Below are 23,323 nucleotides of genomic sequence, written 5' to 3' on the forward strand. Positions count from 1 at the left end.
TACATCTAACTAACTACAGTATCTCTGCCTCCCTCCTCCCCTCTCTCTACAGTCTACCTTTAACTACAGTATCTATTTACCTCTATCTCCCTCTCTCTATCTATCCTCTACCTCTAACTGCATTATCTCTCTCTCTCTCTCTCTCTCTCTCTCTAACATCTCTCTCTGTCCTCTACTTCTAACTATAGTATCTCTCTCTCTCTCTCCTCTACCTCTAACTACAGTATCTCTATCTATCTATCTATCTATCTATCTATCTATCTATCTATCTATCTATCTATCTATCTCTATCTACCTACCTACCTATCATCTATCTAATCTCTCATAGCTGTTTATCTATCTAGCTTTCTATCTCTCATCTCTATCAATATCTATCTATCTATCATCTATATATATGTATAACATATCTATCTATCTATCTATCTATCTATCTATCTATCTATCTATCTATCTATCTATCTATCTATCTATCTATCTACCGTGTTTCTCATATAATAAGGCCGGGTCTTATTTTTTTGAGCCCCAAAAATGGCTAGGCCGTCTTTTCGGTGACTTAATTCCCCCCTTGCATCTTCAGGCGGGCGGGCGGCGACAGCTTGGATGTTGACCTCGGCGTTGGTGGGGCACTTCATATCGGGGTCAACGCAGGCAGCACCATATCCGGGTGTGCAACAAAAGTACTTCCTAACAGCAAGCCCCCGCCATTTCCCCCATTTCGCATGTTTTAATATAGGCCTTAATTTGGGGGAGGGGCTTAATTTCATTTCATGTCTATAAAACATGCTGGGACTTCCTATTGGGGGAGGCCGTATTGTTGGAGAAACAGGGTATCTATCTATCTATCTATCTATCTATCTATCTATCTATCTATCTATCTATCTATCTATCTATCATCTATTATCTATCTATCTATCTATCATCTATCTATCTATCTATCTATCTATCTATCTATCTATCTATCACTCTATGCTTCCCTTCCCCGCCTTTCAAACCCTGCAAGCCCTTCAAAAACTTTTCTCCAACAGTGTGGACTAGAAACTTAGGTTTGTTTTGTTTGTTTGTTTTTATTTAAAAAAATGGTGGAAGGATAGAGACAAAACTCCCCTTTTTAACCCACATCCTGCCTTGGTACCAACCGAAAACCATCCCTCCCTCCATCCTTTTGAAAGCAACCTACTGAAACACGTGGTCGAAAGTCCGGACAAGAGGCTTCTGGGTCATGAAGAGCAGCTGAAAGCCATCCACCCTTTTGTCATCCAGAATCTCCATCGACTGCCTGGCCTCAAACTGGACCTAAGGAGGGAGAGAACCACATACGCGTGAGCGTGTTTCGTGGCTTGACTGAACGGCCTCTCTTCATTACCTCTGAAGCAGTGGGGAGATTGAAATTTTTTTTTTACTACCGGTTCTGTGGGCGTGGCATGGTAGCCGTGGCTTGGCTTGGCGTGGCTTGATGAGCGTGGGAGGGGAAGGATACTGCAAAATCTCCATTCCCTCCCTCCCCACCCCACTAACTGTGTGGTTCAGTGGCAGCAGGTGCGGACGGCTGAGGTCTCGGAGAGCGTGAGGCAGGGATGGGGCCAGGACCATCAGGGAGTGGAGCGGTGCCTTCGGAGAGTGTGGAGGCTGGCAGCAGTGAGGAAGAGGCCCCCGAGGAGCCCGTGCCCAGCACGCGTAGGAAAGAGCAGCTGCAGCAGCACGGGTGACTCGGGAGTAAGGCTGCAAGGTAATGGCCCCTCCCTGAGAAGATAAAAGCCAGCTGAGAAACCGGAGTCCTTTGCAGGAAGCAAATAAGTTTTTGCACTCAAGCCTTGTAGACATTCGGACACTTTTCATTTGTGTTTGGAGACTCTTTGTGTTTGAATTATTTCTTGGCAACTTTATCTGGTGTTCTTGGCAGCCTTGCACCACTTTGGCAAGGCTCGTTCTTAGCAGAGACAATTAATTTGAAACAGCCTTTTAACCAGGAAGGAACGGAAGTTGTAAAGAATCATTAAAAAGTTTTGCTGTTACCTCTGTTTCGTGTTTGTTTCCTTGGAACAAGGTTTGGGTCAGAACATTAACCTGCTTTCCAGCTCCGTTCTCCTGTGCAGGGCAACCAAAGGAGACCCAGCCAATCAGCTAGGACTCAATGGGAGGCGGAGAAGAGATGGGGTTGGTGGGGCCAGTCAGAGGTGGCATTGGCCAGTTCTCTGAACTACTCAACGTTTCCGCTACTGGTTCTCCAGAACCGGTCAGAACCAGCTGAAGACCACCTCTGCTCTAAAGGCATCTCACGGTCTTGGAAGCCATCATTAGGAACCAGAATAGCTGGCTCTGCTTTCCTTTGGCCGGCTTTCCAGGATCTGTTGGTGCAACTCAAAGAGAGACCAGCCCCGTGATGGCGAACTTATGGCACACATGCTGCAGGTGGCATGCAAGAAACCTCTCAGTGGGCACACGCACCATTGCCAGCTGCTCTTCTGGTTCCTGGCGCACGCATGCGCTCCAGGCCAGCTGGTCTTCGTGGGTGCTGGAGCACTGGAAAATGGCCCGAAAACTGGCCTGAAAATGCCCAAAAAACAGTCTGGTTTCCAGGCCTTTTGGGGCCATTTTCAGACCATTGTTTTGGGCTGTTTTCGGCTCAAAAATGGCCAGAAAACAACCTCCCAAATGGCCTGAAAACAGCCCCAAAATGGCCCAAAATATGGCAAAAATAGCCTGAAAAATGCCCCCCAAAAGGCCATTTTTGGAGCCACATTTCCAAAATGTGGTCAACCAAAACTGCAACTATAAGTCCAATCAAGGCAAGATGAGGTAATTAATCAAGCTGGGCCAAAGAAGGAGTTCCAGACGTGAAGGGAGAACAGTAATTCAACCCAGTTGGGAGGATGCCAGGAACACAGAGAACCAAAGCCAACACAAGATAAACTCACGTTTGCTCCCAGCAGCTGCCGCACACAGCTTGCATCTCTTTTAAACTCTCATTCCTAGCTGTGGCTAATGAAGGGAATCAGGGCCCTTTCCTCCCTTGTAAGCCATGCAACCCACGTTGCTCCCTTCTCCGTTCCTCCCTGCATGCCCTAAGATGAAGAGGGGCTGGGCCCAGGTCTTTCTCTGAACCCCCTCTCCCTTGTTCTACCTCTCTCCTGCTCTGCCCAGCCAGACTTTGCCCTTCCCGAGTTTCCTCCCCAGCCAACGGAGCCACTCTCCCACTCCCTGTTGGCTGTTCGTCTTCCTCCTTGGATTCAGACTCCGACAGGGGCATGACAGGTTCATACTTATGACTGTGGCTGTGTTCCAAAGTCAAGCGATTCCTCCTTTTGCGACCTTCTGACAAGCCAAGACAACCCGGGAAGCCAGATTCACTTAAAAACCATGTGTCTAACTTAACAACGGCAGGATTTCACTTAACAGCTGTGGCGAGAAAAGGTCGTAAAATGGGGCGAAACGGCCTTGTTTAGCAACAGAAATAGTGTGGTCGTAAGCCGTGGACCAACTATGCACAGATCTACCCTGTTTCTCCAACAATACGGCCTCCCCCAATAGGAAGTCCCAGCATGTTTTATAGGCATGAAATGAAATTAAGCCCCTCCCCCCCAAATTAAGGCCTATATTAAAATATGCAAAATGGGGGAATGGTGGGGGGCTTGCCGTTAGGAAGTACTTTTGTTGCATACCCGGATATGGTGCTGCATGCATTGACCCCGATACGAACTGCCCCACCAACACCGAGGTCAACATCCAAGCTGTCGCCGCCCGCCCCAAAAATGCAAGGGGGGGGGAATTAAGTCACCCCCGAAAAGACGGCCTAGCTATTTTTTCAGGGCTCAAAAAAAAAAAAAAGACCCGGCCTTATTATATGAGAAACACGGTAGTTCAGTTCGGGATGGGATCCAACCTCGTGAATTCAAACAGATTGTGTGGAGTCCTTCAAACTCTTCTTTCTACTCAGCAGCTGCTACTCCCTGTTGGCCTGCTCCAGGAGTAACTTCACTCCTCCCACCTTTACCTGCTTGTAGGTGTTGGCAGTCATATCCGCACACAGGTTCACCAGTCCAGAAGAGTCTACAAACACCACTTGGAAGGCCTGGTGGAAGTCCGTCAGGGAAGGCTAAGAAGAAAATCAAGATTGCAAAAATCAATTAAAACATGAGTAGCAGCTTCCAGGGAGCCGAGCTATCACCCAAGAGAAGCTGCATCTCACGCTCACACTAAAACAGAGGTGGAGAGGCAAAGGACTACCCTTCATTTAATATCTTCGTGATGAATATCACTGGTGCAGTTTTTTTAAAAAAATCAGATTAAGATTCAATCTCTGAATTCGAGGAAAAGTGGATAATAGTATTTCCAATTTCAACCGGCAACAGTCAGGGCCAACAGACTCTTCCTAGCCCAGGTTATTCCGGATGCTTCCAAGATTACAGAAAAAGTTGGGTTTTTTTTTTCACGTCCATAACATACTTTAACTACAAAACCATTAGGTCTCCCACATCAACTTGCTCCCTATTCAATAGGGAGATTCTCACCCTGATGAAGAATAGAGTAGAGTAGAATTGATGGCTTTTCTCCTGGATTAGTTTCCATCCATTGCTTCTAGAATAGAATGGAATGGAATGGAATGGAATGGAATGGAATGGAATGGAATGGAATGGAATAGAATAGAATAGAATAGAATAGAATAGAATAGAATAGAATAGAATAGAATAGAATAGAATAGAATAGAATAGAATAGGAATAGAATAGAATAGAATAGGAATAGGAATAGAATAGGAATAGAATAGGAATGGAATGGAATGGAATGGAATAGAATAGAATAGAATAGAATAGAATAGAATAGAATAGAATAGAATAGAATAGAATAGAATAGAATAGAATAGGAATAGAATGGAATGGAATGGAATGGAATGGAATGGAATGGAATAGAATAGAATAGAATAGAATAGAATAGAATAGAATAGAATAGAAAAGAATAGGAAAGAATAGGAATGGAATAGGAAAGAAAATATGGAATGGAATGGAACGGAATGGAACAGAACAGAATAGAATATAGAATAGTAGAATAGGTAGAAGGGACCTTGGAGGTCTTCTAGCCCAACCGCCTGCCTAGGCAGGAAACCCTCTACCATTTCAGACAAAGGGTTATCTAATCTCTTCTTTAAAACCTTCCAGTGTTGGAGCATTCACAACCTCTGGAGGCAAATTGTTCCACTGATTAATTGTTCTCACTGACAGGAAATGTCTCCTTAGTTCTAGGCTGGTCCTCTCCTTGATTAGTTTCCATCCGTTGCCTCTTATCCTGCCTGGGGCTTTGGAGAATATGATTGTCTCCCTCTTCTTTGGGGCAGCCCCTCAAATCTTGGAAGACTGCTATCACATTCCCCCTTAATCCTTCTTTTCACCACACTAGACATACCCAATTCCAGCAGCCGTTCTTTACATATTTTAGCCTCCAGTCCCCTAATCATCTCTGTTGCTCTTCTCTACGCTCTTTCTAGAGTCTCAACATCTTTTTTACATAATCAACATTTTTACTTTTTTACATAATAAGCTTAAAATGTGATCCTCCATCTCCAGCTGAATCCATCAGTAAATAACTCAGAGGTCTCTCTTACCAGGCTGGGTTCTCTGTCTTTTGAGAGGCTGATTCCAGATGTAGTAAGATCAGTAGTAGCTGGGAAGGAAGAAGAAAAAGGGAATTAATCACTTTGGAGTCCCCCATCCTACGGGTAGTTTTTGACTTACGTCCACAACGGAGATCAAAAGTTAAAGGGCGGTATAAAAAAAGGAGGCAGTTCCAGGTAGTCCTTGACTTACAACAAATATCTGTTGCTAAGCCAGACATTCGTTAAGTTCGCTTTCTCCCATTTTACGACTTTTCTTGCCACCGTTGTTAAGTCAATCGCTTCAGTTGTTAATTTAGTCACAGGGTCTTTAAGCGAAACTGGCTTCCCCAACTGACTTTGTTTATCAAAGTCGCAAAAGTTGGATAAGTGACCCCGGGACACTGCAACCGCCATAAATATGAGTCAGTTGCCATGAATTTGACGAATCCGGATACAGGTGGGAGGTTATACAACTTGCCTCGTGGTGCAACCGGAACAATCTGGAACTGAACACACTCAAAACCGTAGAAATGGTGGTGGACTTTAGAAGAAACCCTCCCATAATACCACCTCTTACAATACTAGACAACACAGTGTCAACAGTAGAGACCTTCAAATTTCTAGGTTCTACTATACCACATGGCCTAAAATGGACACCTAACATCAAAAACGGCATCAAAAAAGAACAACAAAGAATGTTCTTTCTGCGCCAACTCAGAAAGCTCAAACTGCCCAAGCGGGAGGGAGGGAGGGAGGGAGGGAGGGAGGGAGGAAGGAAGGGAAGGGAAGGGAAGGGAAGGGAAGGGAAGGGAAGGGAAGGGAAGGGAAGGGAAGGGAAGGGAAGGAAAGGAAAGGAAAGGAAAGGAAAGGAAAGGAAAGGAAAGGAAAGGAAAGAAGGAAGGAAACTCAGAGAAGGGAAGGAAAAAGATGGGATGGGAGGGAGAGAGAGAAGGGAGGAAAAGACATTACAGGAGGAGGGAGGGAAGGAGAAAAGGCAGGAAGGGAAGGAAAGGGATCAGAGGAGGGAGGGAGGGAAGGAAAGGAAAAGAAATCAGAGGGAGGGAGGGAAGGAAAAAAGATGGGATGGGAAGGGAATATATATCTGCCAAAGGAATTGCTTCTCTGGATTCTGCGTAGCTCCTTTATCCTTCCATTTATTTATGTACCTCCTTGCTGCATCATCTTACACCTAGCATTTTAGCACTTCAGAAAAATTGCATGCTTCCTTTCCTTCACAGAGGTAATTCCTCAGAAGGGAAAACAATAAAAAAAACAAAACCCCATTCCTTTCTCCATCCCTCCCTCCCACACAGATTCCATCTAAAGTTTGACCCAACTCTTCTGACCTAGGCTTCCCCAACAGCACAAAGCTGAGTCCTCATCCCGATAAACCCTTTTTATTTAATTTACAAAGAATTTCCTTTCCAGCAAAGTCCCGGCCAACAGTCCTTCAAGATAGCTCCCAATTACAGACCTTTATCAGGCTTGGAGAGGCGCCAGGCCAATATCTTTCAGGTGCCACAATACTTAGCAAGCATGAACTAATTGTCTCCTGGAAAGCCCCACTCCCCTTTCGCTCCTCTTTTATTCTCTAGGGGAGGGGCCATTCACCATACACTGTAGCTTTACTCCCAAGTCGGCCCTTGTTCCTCAGCTGTTCCCTTCTTCTGGCAGCTCTGTGCATGCACACACTGGGAACAGGCTCCAGCTGTTCTTCTGCCTCACTGATCTCCGACTCCGAAGGCAGCTGATTAACTGTCGGACAGCCCTGGACCCATCTCTGCCTCTGAGGCAGAGCCCTCATCAGAGCCTTCCCCAGACTCCAGGACTGGCCCATGTTCCTCCACAACCTCCTCACTGTGTCATGCCTCCGTTGGAGTCTGACTCTGAGGGAGAGGACGAACAGGGAGTGGAAGTGTGGCTCTGGAGGTTGTGGAGGAAGCTGGGGAAGGGCACAGGCTGGCTGGGCGTTCAGAGGAAGACCCAGGCCCATCCCCTCTTCATCCTAGGTCATGCAGGGAGGAGAGGTTAAGGAAGAAACATGAATGGCGTGGTCTATGAGGGAGGAAGGGGCCCTGATTCCCTTCATGGGCTGCAGCTCTGAGGACAGTTTATATATACAAACTGCGCATGGGCCAGTGCTGCTAGCAAAGCATGTTTTATTCTTGTCGGAGCAACTTACCTAAGAAATGGAGGGCGTTTCGCAGCACCTGATATGCACTCATCATTTTGCTGATCTTGTGGGTGGCCAGGAGGTATCCCACCAGCATGGAGGCCATGAAGCCGTTGAAACATCCCAGACCCTGGGAAAGGGTGAAGGAAGTGAAAAGTTAACACAAACGCATACCTTCCGTCCACAGCCAAAAACACACAGGGCTCATAATCTTGATTAAAAAAAACAACAACCTTAATGCCACCTAATGCTTGTGTATCGTTTGCACTTCTTTGCACAGAACCACAAACGGATCTCAACTTTCGACACGCAGGTCACACCTTCCCTTTTTCTCCTTGCCTACAAATTCTTCCTTCTGGTGGAAAGAGTAGAGAAATGTGGGGTCCGCGGTGCTCTCCGATTTTGCTTGCTTGCTTGCGGACATTTCATCACCCAACTAGGACACATCACCAGTGCTTAAGGGGAGTGGAGACAGATAATCAGAGTAACAGATAATCAGAGTTGGAAGGGACCTTGTAGGTCATCTAGTCCAACCCCCCGCCCAAGCGTGAGACCCTACACCATTTCTGACAGATGGCAGTCCAATCTCTTCTTGAAAGTTTCCAGTGATGGCGCTCCCACAACTTCCGAGGGCAACTTCTGTTCTATCGGTTGATTCTTCTCACTGTCAGAAAGTTTCTCCTTATTTCCAGGTTGAATCTCTCCTTGTTCAGTTTCCAACCATTATTCCTTCTCTGGCCTTCGGGTGCCTTGGAGAATAGCTTGAACCCCCTTCCTTCTCTCTGTGGAAGCCCTTCAAATATTGGAAGACCGTTATCCTGTCTCCCCTGGTCTTTCTCTTCTCGACTAGCCAGGCCCAGTTCCTGCAACCGTTCTTCATGTGTTTTAGTCTCCAGTCCCCTAATTGCTCTTCTCTGTACTTTTTCTAGAGTCTCAACATCTTTTTTATAATGTGGTGACTTGAAACTGGATGCAGGACTCTAGGTCAAATCGCTTCTATATAAACAAGAGGGCAAAATCCCACTCCCTTCTAGCACTGCTGACGTTACCTAGTTTGGTCATGAAATGCCTGCAAGAAATCACCCAAGCTCAGCAAGCACCAAGGACTGCACACCTCCGATTTAACCCATTCAAAAGCAACACCTCTCTCCCCCCACACACGGCAAGTTGAAACGAAGAGACAAGTAGCTGCTGTAGTTTCAATCCTTGACAGAAACCTCAAAAGAGCTTCTGTGCTTTGACCCATTTCAACCAGTCCACAAGTTTACCTGATGAAGCTCTCGCTGCCGGAGCCAAACTTTGAGGAGAGCCACCCCGCCCTGGAAGCCTCGGAAGGCGCTGGCCGCCTCGGAGAGGTAGAGCAGGTTGGTCTCCATCACCAGGTCCCACAAAATGGAGTTGTTGTAATGTGGAGTGGGGGGCTCGGCGACTCCTGGAAAGAAGCAAAGAGGCTGAGGACCATCTCACCTGGATGCCGACAAAAGGGTTCTTCGGACCCACTTCCTGTTACAGGCCCCTCACATCCCGGACATAAACTGTTTCAACTCCTTCCCCCAAAACGACGCTATAGAGCCCTGCACACCACAACAACTAGACCCAAGGAGAGCTTTTCCCTGAACGCCATCACTCTGCTAAACAAATAATTCCCTCAACACTGTCCAATTATTTACAAAGTCTGCACTACTATTACTATTAAGCTTCTCATCACTCCTTATCACCCATCCCCTCCCACTTGCGACTGTATGACTGCAACTTTGTCGCTTGTATCCTTATGATTTATATTGACTGTTTCCTAGTATGATTTGATTGCTAATTGTACCCTATGACTATCATTAAGTGTTGTGCCTTATGATTCTTGACGAATATGCCTTTTCTTTTATGTATACTGAAAGCTTATGCACCAAAGACAAATTCCTTGTATGTCCAACCACACTTGGCCAATAAAGAACTCATTTATTTATTTATTTTTATTTTTATTTTTCTTTCTCTCTTTCTTTCTCTCTCTATCTGATTTGATTGGTTATTGTACCCTATGACTATTGTTAAGTGTTGTACCTGTTGATTCTTGACAAATGTATCTTTTCTTTTATGTACACTGAGATCATTTGCACCAAAGACAAATTCCTTGTATGTCCAACCACACTTGGCCAATAAAGAACTCTATTATTTATTTATTTATTTATTTTTATTTTTCTTTCTTTCTTTCTCTATCTGATTTGATTGGTTATTGTATCCTATGACTATCATTAAGTGTTGTACCTGATGATTCTTGACTCTTGACAAATGTATCTTTTCTTTTATGTACACTGAGAGCATTTGCACCAAAGACAAATTCCTTGTATGTCCAACCACACTTGGCCAATAAAGAACTCTATTATTTATTTATTTATTTATTTATTTATTTTTCTTTCTCTCTTTCTTTCTCTATCTGATTTGATTGGTTATTGTACCCTATGACTATCATTAAGTGTTGTACCTGATGATTCTTGACTCTTGACAAATGTATCTTTTCTTTTATGTACACTGAAAGAGTATTTGCACCAAGACAAATTCCTTGTGTGTCCAATCATACTTGGCCAATAAAAGAATTCTATTTTTCTTTTCTTTTCTTTCCTTCCTTCCTTCCTTCTTTCTTATCTATCTCTCTATCTGAATTGATGGCTTATTGTACCCTATGACTATAAGTGTTGTACCTATGATTCTTGATGAATGTATCTTTTCTTTTATGTATACTGAGAGTATTTGCATTAAGACAAATTCCTTGTGTGTCCACCACACTTGGCCAATAAAAGAATTCTATTCTGTTCTATATAGAATTCTATTTCAGCTGGAGCAACAAGTAAGGGCATGCAAACCAATTACTAACCAAGGGGAGAAGCAACCTGGAACTAGGGGAGAAATTTCCTGACAGTGAGAGGACAATGAACCAGTGGAACAGCCTGCCACCAGAAGTTGTGGGTGCTCCATCACTGGAGGTTTTGAAGAAAAGATTGGATAGCCATTTGTCTGAAATTGCATAGGGCAATAGTGATGACGAACTTATGGCACCCGTGCCAGAGGTGGCATGCAGAGCCATTTCTGCTGGAACATGAGAGGTCGCCCGGAAAAGCCCTACTGGGCGTGCACATGTGCCCCACTCCCTGTCGGCTGTTCCTCCTCTCTCTCAGAGTAGGGGCATGACACACGTGGACTTCATTTCCCAGAATTCCCCAGGCAGAATTCTGGGAGTCGGAGTCCACGTGTTTGAAAGCGGCCATGGTTGGGGAACGCCAGCTGAACGTCTTCGCAGTTTACCTGTCCCGGGCGAGTCCTTCTCCGTGAACCAAGCAGTCCGGATGTTGTTTTTGCTGGGGTGCAAACGGAGAGGCCGGAAGACGCCAGGCGCGGAGCAGGCATGGAGGCGGACTCTCACCGTCTTTGCGTCCTTCCCTGCAGACACACACACACACACACCCAGGCGGACGGGGAGGAAAAGAAGGAAGGGAGAAGAGAAGAAAAAGGGAAAATTAGCAATGTGGACGTTGTCCAAAATGACTTGTTGTTACATACAAACAGACACACAGAGAGAGAGAGAGACGCAATCAGAGTCCTGTCTGTTTGGCTTTGGGCTTTATTAGCCTTTCAAAAAACCTCCGAAAAGATGGGAATCGGGCACAATGGTGGGAAGACCAGAAAGGAGGTTATGAAGTCTCGGAAGCTAAGCAGGAGGGGCCCTGGTTTAGTACTTGGATGGGGGCCTGGCAGGCTGAGGAAGAAGGATGGATGGATGGAGGGGGAGGGAGGGAGGGAGGGAAGGAGACAAGAAAGAAGAGAGTGGGAAAGGAAGGGAGGGAGGGAGGGAGGGAGGGAGGGAGGGAGGGAGGGAGGGAGGAAGGAAGGAAGGAAGGAAGGAAGGAAGGAAGGAAGGAAGGAAGGAAAGGGAGTGGGAGACAAAAACGAAGAGAGTCAGAAGGAAATGATGAGGGAGGGAGGGAAGGAGAGTTTGGAGGGAAGTGAAAGGAATGGGAGGGAAGGAAAGAGACAAGAAGGGAGAGAGAGTCAGAAGAGGAAGGGAGGGAAGGCTCAGAAGGGAAGGGAAAGGGAGGGGAGGGAGGAAAGGGAGGGAGGGAAGGAAAGAGACAAGAAGGGAGAGTCGGAAGGGAAGGGAAAGGGAAAGGGAGGGGAGGGAAGAAGGGGAAGGGAGGGAGGGAAGGGGAAGGAGGGAAGGAGACAAGAAGGGAGAGTCAGAAGGGGAGGGAGGGAGGGGAAGAGAGGAAGGGAAGGAAGGAGACAAGAAGGGAGAGTCTGAAGGGAAGGGAAGGGAAGGAAAGGAAGGAAGGGTCGGAAGGGTTGGAGAGAACGAAAGGAAGTAAAAACGAGTCCTGAAAGATGACAGCAAAACCTCTTCTCTTCCAAGGAAGCTGCCTGCTTCCTCCTCTCCACGGTTCTTTTACTCCCCCACTTTTAGCCACGTGCGCAAAATCCTTCCTTTCCCCTCCCCAACACCCAGCTTACCTTGTGGCTGGAGGAGCACAATGGGCTTCAAATGGTTGCCATTCTGGTAGGCGAAGGCCACGCTCCCAAAGCGGTTTGTCTCAGCCAGGTGTTGGGCCAGGTGGGCCAGGTAGAGGGCCCTCTTGCGGTGGTAGCGCTGGTTGAGGTTGTCCTTCTCTTGGAACACTTCCTAACAAGACAAAAGCCGTTTTCAGGTAGTCCTTGACCTATGGCCTCAATTGAGCCCCAGGTGTATGTTGCTAAGCAAGACATTCACTAAGCAGGTTTTGCAGAAGCGTGGCCGAGAACAGAACACCAACGAGCACGAAAAAGAACTCTTCATGCGCTGAGCATCTTCCCAATGTTATTAACCCTCTTTACTATCCCTTTGGTCTAATGGGGAAGGCACCAAGCTAGAAATGAGGAGACTGTGAGTTCTAGTACCCACCTTGGCCTCAAAGGCAGTTGAGTGACTTTAGGCCCATCACCAGGAGACCCCGAGTTCTAATCGTGCCCTAGGCATGCAGAACAGGCTGGGTGACTTTGAGCCTCTCACCGGGAGACGGTGAGTTCTAGTTCCGCTTTAGGCATGAAAGCCAGCTGGGTGACTTTGGGCCAATCACTAGGAGAAGGTGAGTTCTAGTCTTGCCTTAGGCATGAAAACTGGCTGGGTGACTTTGAGCCTCTCACCGGGAGACGGTGAGTTCTAGTTCCGCCTTAGGCATGAAAGCCAGCTGGGTGACTTTGGGCCGATCACCAGGAGACGGTGAGTTCTAGTTTCATCTTAGGCATGAAAGGCGCCTAGTGGACTTTGGGCCGATCACCAGGAGACGGTGAGTTCTAGTTTCATCTTAGGCATGAAAGGCGCCTAGTGGACTTTGGGCCGATCACCAGGAGACGGTGAGTTCTAGTTTCATCTTAGGCATGAAAGGCGCCTAGTGGACTTTGGACCGATCACCAGGAGACAGTGAGTTCTAGTTCTGCCTTAGGCACGAAAGCCCCCTCTCCCACATTAGATTGTTGATGTGGGGAAAATAGGTAGAACCAGGAGCGTTGGTATGTCTGTCACCTGGAGTTCTTTACCAAAAAATAATAAAGAGGGGTTAAAAATAAATATGAATAATAAAATTAAAAGGGAACCTTCACGTCTGCCCGGGGCCACTCACCTTGGGCATAATCACTGCCACGTCCACGTTCACGTCCGGCTTGATGCAGGTGCCAAGCAGGTAACTCCCTACCACGTTCACCTCTACTGGGGGCAGAAAGTGGAACTTCCCTTTCACCTTGAAAGGAAGCTGCAGGATAGGGACTTTCACTCCTGTGGGGAGCCAGGACTGGTCAGTGATCTGAAAAAAAAAACAAAAATGTAGAATTCACCTGTCAGGATTCCAGCATTCACCCCCATTTAAATCATGAGTCTCGAGCCAAACTTCAAAAGGATTTATTGGGAGTTAACATGCCAGCACTGCCTGGGTACAGCCGACTCTGAGACACATCATTCACTGTCACCCTCGACCCTGGTTTTCCTCCACACCCTGGGTGTATTGTAATTCATATTCTCCAATGGGACACCTCCATAGCCCAGAGTCATCAATCAGGCTCTCCAGTTAGATACTTGCGGGGCAGAAACTTCAGTCGCCTAGTTACTATCTTTGAAAAACTATTTATGGAATGCACTTTCGATTTCCAAGCTGCCGCACTGCTCCCCGCTCCCTTTCTGTGGGCAAACTCTAAAAAGACCAGAGAAATGTTTTAGGAGTTGACACCACCCTTTTATCCTTGAATCAGGACCAGGCTGAGGTTCTGTGGGAGAGGTCCCAGGTGGTCCCAACAGAAGAATCCCCAAAAATACAGGTAATCCTTGACGTAACAACCACAATTCAGCCACAAATCTCTGCTGGTCTTGAGGAGCTTCCATTCATTGCTTCTTATCCTGCCTCTCAGGTGCCTTGGGAGGAGAGGTTGACCCCCTTCTTCTCTGTGAAAACCCCTCAGGAAGCAGAAGATACTTATCGTGCCCCCCAAATCCTTCTCTTCGATAGACTAGTTCCCTCAAACATCCGTGATATGATTTAACCTCCACACCCCAACCATCTTGGTTGCTGTTCTCTGCACTCTTTCCAGGACCTCATCATCTCAGTAAAACATGGCAGCTGTCCCTATTCCTTATTTTCTGGAGACATTGGTCTCTAGATCCGAGTGTTGCTCTTAGGAACCCCTTTGTCAAGATTGAAAAAACGCTGAAGCTTCCTGTGACTTATTATTGAAAAACCAAAAGGACACATATAGACTGGTAGAAACCAGGCTCAATAGCAGGAACTGGGAGAGGGATCTTGGAGTCTTAGTGGACAACCAGCTAAATAGGAGCCAGCAGTGAGTGTGCAGCAGCAGCCAAAAATGCTAATGCAATCCTAAGTTGCATTAACAGAGGGATACAATCGAGATCAAGGGAGGTACTAACACCACTCTATAAAGCCTTAGTAAGACCACACCTAGAGTCCTGCATCCAGTTTTGTTCACCACATTATAAAAAAGATGTTGAAACTCTAGAAAAAGTACAGAGAAGAGCAACCAGAATGATTAGGGGACTGGAGACTAAAACACATGAAGAACGGTTGCAGGAACTGGGCCTGGCTAATCTAGGGAAGAGAAGGACCAGGGGAGACAGGATAACAGTCTTCCAATATTTGAGGGGCTGCCCCAGAGAGGAGGAGGAAGGGGGTTCAAGCTATTCTTCAAGGCACCCAAAGGCCGGAGAAGGAATAATGGTTGGAAACTGAACAAGGATTCAACCTGGAAATAAGGAGAAACTTTCTGACAGTGAGAACAATCAACCTATGGAACAAAAAGTTGCCCTCGGAAGTTGTGGGAGCGCCATCACTTGAGACTTTCAAGAAGAGATTGGACTGCCATCTGTCAGAAATGGTGTAGGGTCTCCTGCTTGGGCAGGGGGTTGGGCTAGATGGCCGACAAGGTCCCTTCCAACTCTGATTATCTGTTATTCCTTTTCAACTTTTCAATCTGACCCGTCCCCTCAGAACCTGAATCTGTGGAGGACAAGCCGATGGGAGATCGAGGGACGGGTGGCTTCATCGGCTTTGGAGGAATGTGGGGAGGAGCAGGCCGAGGCAGCCCAGGGCCCCTCAGGATTGGGACGGCTTGTTAGCAGGGAAGAACGGGGGGCAGGATGACCAAGAGATGGCAAGCAGAGGAAATGAGGAGCGACAGCACTCTCAGGCGATGAGCAAGGGCTGCCCCCTCCTGATCCCTGAGCACAGAGAGTGGAGAGAAGGCGGGAACAGCGCAGGTTGACCCAACAACTTGGAACGAGAGCGCCCCGCCCCTCTTCACACCTGGGGACCAAGATTTAAAGAGATGATGTGGGGACGGGTGCTTGTCAGGAACATACGCTGAGTTGGTAGAGTTTGGTGTGCCAGTACTGACATTTGGGAGTTGCTTCTTGTTAGGAATGATACTCACCTAACAGTTGGGTTGGCAATATATAAACCAGGATAGTTATTTAATACTGTTATTTCTTTAAGAGAAGGCTGTAATTGTGATTGGCTGAGGTTCTTCCAACAGCCATAAGATGGAGCCAGAAACCTGGTTTGTTCTTCTTGCATTTCCTGTTTTGCCTGATCATCGTTCTGCTTGGATTGCTGTGAGTCTTGCAACTGTTAGCAAACTCCGTTTATTGAACTTTATGATACTTGACTTCGTTTTTGGATTATCCCTGGACTGATACTAACTGCTTTAACCATGTATGATTTGGACTGTTTGTTGGACTTTGTTTACTCATTTACTGGAAGTAAAACCTACATTTTACTATTCAGTGTATCTGTATGCTGGTTCCTTACCACTCTCACTACGTTTCCCTGAGTGCACTCATTCTCCTAACGGGGAATATCTCAACACTTCTTCCTTCCTTCGTGGACTCAGAGCCTTCTTCCTGACTTTGCGGACTCATTGTTTGCTCCTTGGTTTGTGGACTCATTTCCCTGTTCCTTTGCTTTGCTGGACTGGGCGCAGCCATAGGCTGCCGTGTGTGTGTGTGTGTGTGTGTGCACATTTTGCTCTGGGATTTGCCAATAATGTGAGGGTGTTTGGGGGGAAATTTGAAGCCTTAAATGGAAGTTTGGACTCTCAGCTGGCTGTGTGACCTTTGCGCTTTCTCCTGTGTCATTACAGCAGTCGGGGAAAATTTAGAGGTGGTTTTGCTTTCTTCTGTGCCAGAATGATGTATTCCATAACTATTTGCTTTTAGGATTTTAACGCTCCTGAAGATGTTTGCTTTTATGGGCTGTTAGTAGGACAGTTGATACCCTTGGCTGTGCAGGGAAGCGATCCTGAGGGATCCCAAATCTGGAAATCCACAAAAAAACAAACAAACCAAGGAACAAGAGCGAGAGTTGATAAAGGCTGCGACGTTAAACCCACTTCCCAGAAAGGAAGATCTATGGAGTACAGTAGCTTCCTAAGAAACAAGTCTCAAGACGTCCCAAAGGTGTTTTTTGTTTTTTTTTCAAAAAGCAACTGGACTTTCTTGGTTTTTTTTCCCACCCCTTGAAAACGTTTCGCTTCCTGTTCAGGAGGCTTCTTCGGTTCTGACTGAAGAGCTCAAAGTCAGAACCAGAGAAACTTCTTGGATGAGAAGTGAAATGTTCTCAAGGGGAAAAAATTAAGAAAGTCTAGTTGCATTTTGGAAAAGCACCTTTGGGACAAACTGTGACACAGATGACTGAGAACCTCCGTAGATATACCAAAAGTGATTTTTTTTCAAGAGGCAACTGAATTTTCTGGGTTTTCCTTGAAGGCTTTTCGCTTCTTATCCAAGACGCTTCTTCAGTTTGGACCGAAGAGCTGAAAAGTCACGAGTGGAAGAAGCGTCTTGGATGAGAAGTGAAATGTCTTCAAAGAAAAAAAAAACAGAAAGTCCAGTTGCCTCTTTGAAAAAGCACCTTTGGGACAACCAGGACCTGGATGACTGAGAACCTTCAAAGACGTATCTCAAGATGCTATCAACCCCACGGATCTGAAGCGTACATCTCTCGCCGGAACCTCTGGGACATTGTTAAGCAGGGTGCTGATTTCGTGAAGGAAGGCTTCGATTCTCTGCTTCCTCTTCTCCTTGAGGGTCACCTCTTTCAACAGTTCTTCGATCTGCAGAAGGAGAAAAAATGCAATAGATAGGGGGGGTCAGACTGTTGTAGCCCACCAGTGGCCAGCGGAGCTGGCGGCAGACTCGGACAGTGAGGAGGTTGGGGAGGAACATGGGCCAGTCCTGGAGTCTGGAGAAGGCTCCGACGAGGGCTCTGTGTCGAAGGCAGAGCGGGGGCCAGGGCCGTCTGACAGTTATCAGCTGCCTTTGGAGTCGGAGATCAGTGGGGAAGAAGAACAGCTGGAGCCTGTTCCCAGTGTACGCATGCACAGAGCTGCCAGGGGAAGGGAACCAATTAAGGAACAAGGGTCAACTCAGGAGTAAAGGCTCAGGTGGACGGTGAATGGCCCCTCCCATAGGGAATAAAGAGGAGCGAAAGGGGAATGGTTCTTGCAGGAGACAATTAGTTCAATTCATTAGGGTGAGGATCTATTCCTGACTTCTTGCCAAGTAATTGCTGCTACAGTGTGGCATTTGGAAGCTATCGGCTTGGCAACTCTCCAAGCTTGTTAAGGTCTGTCATTGTATAATCTCTTGAAAGACTGTTTGCTGGGACTTTGCTGGAGAGGAATTCCCTTTGACCTAAATAAAAGGGGTTTTATCGGGATGAGGAGTCGGCGTCATGATCAAAATGGGGGGTGTCAAAACGTTCGGATCTTCCTTTTGTTATACGAATCACCCTTCTGGTTCCCCTGGCCAAATCTGTTTCACCCACCAAGCTTGAAGCACAAGCAACACAAGAGTTACTCATAACTAACCACAGTGAGCAACTTCGTTGTCTTGACTTGACTCTCCCTTCCAATTTCCCAAGCTGATGTCTGCTTGAAAGCCATTTTTCTTTTTGAGGCTTCTGAGCTGCCACATTCAGTGCCTAGGGATTTGGGATCTCAGGGAGCGGTGGAAGATTAGCCACAACAACATTCCTTTCTCAGAAAGTCAAGGACATGTTACCCGGCACCTGGAGGGGAGTGGCTGGGGGTAGTACCTCCAGTTGGACCGAAGTGAGGATTGGACCATGCGATAGATGATTGGGTGCAGGGGTAGAATTTTGGGTTTTCTTTGGGTTAGGGAAAACCCAGAACTCTCTGATTCGGGTTTTCCCCAGATGTGCCAATATGACATTTTCTATTTTCTATCTATTTTCTATCTATATATATAGATATAAAAGCAAAATACCCCTCACGCATCATCACAAAATCTCCAGAACCGTAAAGCCTACAAACTTGAAATTTGGCACATAGGTTCCTCTTGGCTTCTCGGGGCTCACTAAGAAAGGATTTTTCGAAATGACCATCACAGCATTCGTCTTATCCTATATAATACGCTCTGATGCTAAGGAGTTCTACTCCCCCTCCCCACCTGAAAAGAAATATCTTCCAAGTGCAAAACACAAGCAGAGGAATTTCAGTTCCAGAGCGCCAGCTTTAGTCCAGAACAGTTGAGCTAAGCCACACCCAGGCTCCTTGCTGTCTCCTTCTTGCTCACACAGCAAATACTCTTTCACTTTCCAAACAGCCCTCAACTCTCTCACACACTGACAGGACGCTAGACAGATGAATACCGATGAATGCTGGTTAGGCAGAGGCAGAGTTTCCCCCCTATTTTCCTCCCCAAAAACTAAGCCCGATCGCATAGCTGCGTAGCGAAGCTAGTCTTTAATAAAGTGGATCTTTGGGAAGACGATATTCTCGGAGTCTATTGCGTTGGAGGTTGGAACGCTGATAGCCGAACTGACCTGAAGGCGAAGGAGGTTGGAATGGAACAGGTTCTCGGTCTCCTTGAGATGGCTCAGCTCCTCGTTGGTGGGCACCTTGTACAGCTCACCTTTGCCCAATTTCACCGGCTTCAAGAGGCCTTCAGGCGAGGCAGCCCGTTTCTTTCCCTTCGCTTTCTCTTCCTTAGGGATGCCATTTTGTTTCTCTTCCTTCTCTGGATCTTTAGTTCCCTCATCGCTTTCAGGTAACATCTGCAGGTAACAGCAACACACACACAAAAAAAGAAAGGGAATTATTCACCCAAATAAGGATGCTGATTTTTGTCGATTTAACAATCCTGCTGCCTGGTCTGTTTTTTACACCGTGGTCACAAAAGAGGGAAGCCCCCTTCCTGTTTTCCATACCTGTTCTAGATTCATTTTTTCCACCTTGGCTTTGTGGTGTGTTTTTTTTTCAACCTTAAAATTTTATGATTATTTTTATAAATATTTTATTTTATGCATTACTATTAAACCTCCTTTCCTTTCACCCATCCACTCCCACTTGGGACTGTAGGACTGTACGGCTTTGTCGCTTGTATCCTTACGATTTATATTGACTGTTTCCTAGTATGATTTGATTGCTTATTGTACCCTATGACTATCATTAAGTGTTGTACCTGATGATTCTTGACTCTTGAGGAGTGTATCTTTTCTTTTATGTACACTGAGAGTATTTACACCAAGACAAATTCCTTGTGTGTCCAATCATACTTGGCCAATAAAAGAATTCTATTCTATTCTATTCTATATTCTATTCTATTCTATTCTATCCTATTCTAATCTAATCTAATCTATATTCCAATATCCTATTTGACTGTTTCCTAGTATGATTCAATTGCTTATTGTACCCTATGACTATTATTAACTTGATTCTTGACTCTTGAGGAATGTATCTTTTCTTATATGTACACTGAGAGTATTTACACCAAGACAAATTCCTTGTGTTTCCAATCACACTTGGCCAAGAAAGAATAAAGAACTACACTAAAAAAGAGCAGGATATCAAACCGATACAGCCAGTCCTTGCCTTACAACCACAAGGGACCTCAACATCTATCTATCTAAAGGTAAAGGTTCCCCTCGCATATATGTGCTTGTAGTTTCCAGCTCTAGGAGGCAAAGCCGAAGAGCTGGCGCTGTCCGAAGACGTCTCCATGGTCATATAGTCGGCCGAAGGCACACGGAATGCAGTTCCCTTCCCACCAAAGTGGTCCCTATTTTTCTACTTGCATTTTTTACATGCTTTCGGAACCGCTAGGTTGGCAGAAGCTGGGACAAATAACGGGAGCTCACTCTGTTACGCGGCACTGGGGATTCAAACCGCCGAACTGCTGACCTTTGTGATCGACTAGCTCAGTGTCTTAGCCCCCGAGCCACCGCGTCCCTTGTTTTTTCAACCTTACCAACTTTTAAAAGGTATAGACTTCAATTCCAAAATTCCCCAGGCAGCCAGTGCCTCTTTGAAGCCCAAGAACAGAATTAGAACTAATTCTCCTCCCTCACAAACTTTTAAACTGTATTTCGTATTTATTCCCCTCCTTCATGAGCTTTTAAGCCTTATTTATTTACTGTGTCTCCTTCTTTGTGAGCTTTTAAGCTTTTCTTTACTGTTAAGGTTTGTCCAGTTATTCATCTTTGAAAACTACGCTGCTCAAGAATTATACAGAGTCCTTAACTTACAGCCTTTGGTTTAGTGACCATTCAGAGTTACAACGGCCCAGAAAAAAAGGGACTTGTGACTAGTTTTCACGTTTAAGACTCTTGCAGCATCCCCAATAATGGTCACATGATCCAAACTCAGATGCTCGGGCACTAACTTGTATTTATGATGGTTGCAGTATCCAGGGAAGTCAATGGGGAACCTAGTTTTACTACGATTCGTTTAACAACTGCGGCAAGAAAGGTCATAAAATGGGGCAAAATAAAATTACCCATAAAACATATATAAATCATCATCATCATAAAATGGTGCAAAATTCACTTAACTGTCTCGCTTAGCAACAGAAATTTTTGGGCCCAATTGTGGTCGTAAGTCAGGCATTACCTGTAACTGCCCATTCTTTTTATACCATCCTTTAACTACTGCAATACTCTTTCTGTTTTCAGCCCCCAGTTAATTTTATTTATTTGTTTATTAAACTGCTTTGTCACCCATCTCCCATTCAAGGTGACTGTGGGGTGGCTTAAGATTAAGAGCAGAGGGTTGGACTAGAAGACCTCCAAGGTCCCTTCCACCTCTGCTGTCTATGAAGATTCTCAGTCATCCAAGTCATGGTTGTCCCAAAGGTGCATTTTTCAGGAGGCAACTGGACTTTCTTGTTTTTTCTTTGAAGATATTTTGCTTCTCATCCAAGAAGCTTCTTCAGCTCTGACAGGATGGTGGGGAATAGATTTTATATTCCTTGCAGACAGCTGGTCATTTGCATCCTTTTTAGAGAGTCGTTGAGGCCACTTGGAGGTTTTATCTGTGTCCTCAGGATCACCTGAGTGGTGCAAATGGTTCCTGTAGCCTGCCATTTTAGGGAAATCCATTCATACTCCCACACCATTCAAGGGAGTTCATCCCAAAGTGCACGGCTAAAAATCTATGAAGATTCTCCATCATTCAGGTCATGGTTGACCCAAAGGTGCTTTTTTCAAGAGGCAACTGGACAGTCTGATTTTTCTTAAGACATTTCACTTCTCATCTGAGAAGCTTCTTTAGCTCTGACTGGATGGTGGGGAAGGGAAGGATTTCTACTCCTTGCAGACAGCTAGTCATTTGCATCCTTTTAGAGGTTTGTCTGTGTCCTCAGAGTCACCTAAATATTGCTCCTGGTTCCTGTGGTCTGCAATTTTTTTTCCACTTGGAAATCCATTCTTACTCCCACACCATTGAAAGGGTGTTCATCCCAAATTGTATAGCTAAAAGTCTGTAGAGATTCTCAGTCATTCAGGTCATGCTTGTCCCAAAGGTGCTTTTTTTTCACTAGGCAACTGGACTTTCTGTTTTTTTTTTTCTTTTGAAGACATGTCGCTTCTCACCCAAGCTTCTTCAGCTCTTACTGGGATGGTGGGGAATGGAAGGATTTACACTCCTTGCAGACAAGACAGTTGGTCATTTGTTAAGGCCACCTGGAGATAAGAAGCCAAAGGTCTTCAAAGAAAAAGCAGAAAAGTCCAGTTGCCTCTTGAAAAAAAAAAAAAAGCACCTTTGGGACACCCAACGCAATAAACTTCAATAAATAAGATCCGTCCTTGGGTCTCGCTTGAATGAGAAGCCAGCAGGCACCCCAGGTTTGCAAGGAAGCAAAAGCCCCCTGAAACAAGGCAATGGATCCTGGTCCACCTGCAGCCAACCAAACTCCACAAAGCGGCTTTGGGCCCACCAACTCTACTCCGTCAAGCGGCTTGACTACCTGACACGAGCTGCTGCAAGAAACGGGAGGCAGCATCCATCAAAATAGATTTTGCAGGAAATATATTTGGGGTGGGGGTGGGTGGGGCGCGAGGAAAAAAGTTCGTTTCCTCCCCACCATCTCAAAATTAACTACACCCCCCAAAGTTGAGATGCTGGGATACATTCATCAAAATAACAGCATAATAAAAGGGACCTTCGAGGTCTTCTAGCCCAACCCTACAGTTCAACGGATCAAGCTCTGGTCAACTTGGGCCATGCCAGGCTATGGTTGCCTTCCACCATCACCACCACCCCGTCCCCACCCCACCCCCAAGCCCTGAAACAAAGCGAAGGGGAAGAGACTGCGAGTTGTAGCCCCGGACTACAACTCCCATCGTCTTTGACCCCCTCCCCCGGCCGTGGACGATGGGGGCTGTGGTCCCAAGAGGAGGCAGGCGAAGGTCCCCGGGATCCCCCCCTGACGGTATTGCTTCTCCCCAATCTTCCGTCCTCCCCACACCGCGCTCCGCTCAGCCGCAACCCACCTTCCGCCGACCCGCTGGAGCAGCCATGTGGGTGGAACTCGGCAAAAACCACGTGGAACCCGACAGCGGCGCACGGCTCTTACCGGCTTCCGGCTTCCAAGTTCGTCATTTCCGGGCTCCGATAGTCTTAGCGTCGTTGAGCCAACCCCCCCCCGCCCTTTCGGAGATTTGGTTGAGAGCGTGAAGGAAGTGTTGCCGGGACGACGGGACGTGATTGACGCGGTTGACCCTAGAATTAGGAAAAAGGAAAGAGG

General features: G+C 46.3%; 1 protein-coding gene across 2 annotated transcripts in view; it reads right to left on the reverse strand.

The window, feature by feature from the left end:
• NOL6 (nucleolar protein 6) overlaps positions 1-23,189 on the reverse strand; it is an 83,304-nt gene extending 60,115 nt beyond the window's left edge. The window contains exons 1-11 of one of the 2 annotated variants that reach the window (XM_087958730.1): positions 23,070-23,189; positions 19,125-19,355; positions 17,275-17,391; positions 13,398-13,577; positions 12,253-12,421; positions 11,053-11,187; positions 9,027-9,190; positions 7,768-7,888; positions 5,595-5,653; positions 3,992-4,093; positions 1,178-1,293 (exon numbers count right to left, since the gene is read on the reverse strand). In XM_087958730.1, the coding sequence (XP_087814856.1) occupies positions 1,178-1,293; positions 3,992-4,093; positions 5,595-5,653; positions 7,768-7,888; positions 9,027-9,190; positions 11,053-11,187; positions 12,253-12,421; positions 13,398-13,577; positions 17,275-17,391; positions 19,125-19,355; positions 23,070-23,096 (1,421 nt within the window). In that variant the 5' untranslated portion in view covers positions 23,097-23,189. The remainder of the gene's footprint in view (positions 1-1,177; positions 1,294-3,991; positions 4,094-5,594; positions 5,654-7,767; positions 7,889-9,026; positions 9,191-11,052; positions 11,188-12,252; positions 12,422-13,397; positions 13,578-17,274; positions 17,392-19,124; positions 19,356-23,069) is intronic. The other variant, XM_087958731.1, reaches the window with a different exon arrangement.
• Positions 23,190-23,323: the final 134 nt, after the last annotated feature.

This window comes from Notechis scutatus, chromosome 2 (genome assembly GCF_049901735.1).
Source record: "Notechis scutatus isolate UNSWTSFEM ecotype Mainland chromosome 2, rNotScu1.2, whole genome shotgun sequence".
NCBI lineage: Eukaryota > Metazoa > Chordata > Lepidosauria > Squamata > Elapidae > Notechis > Notechis scutatus.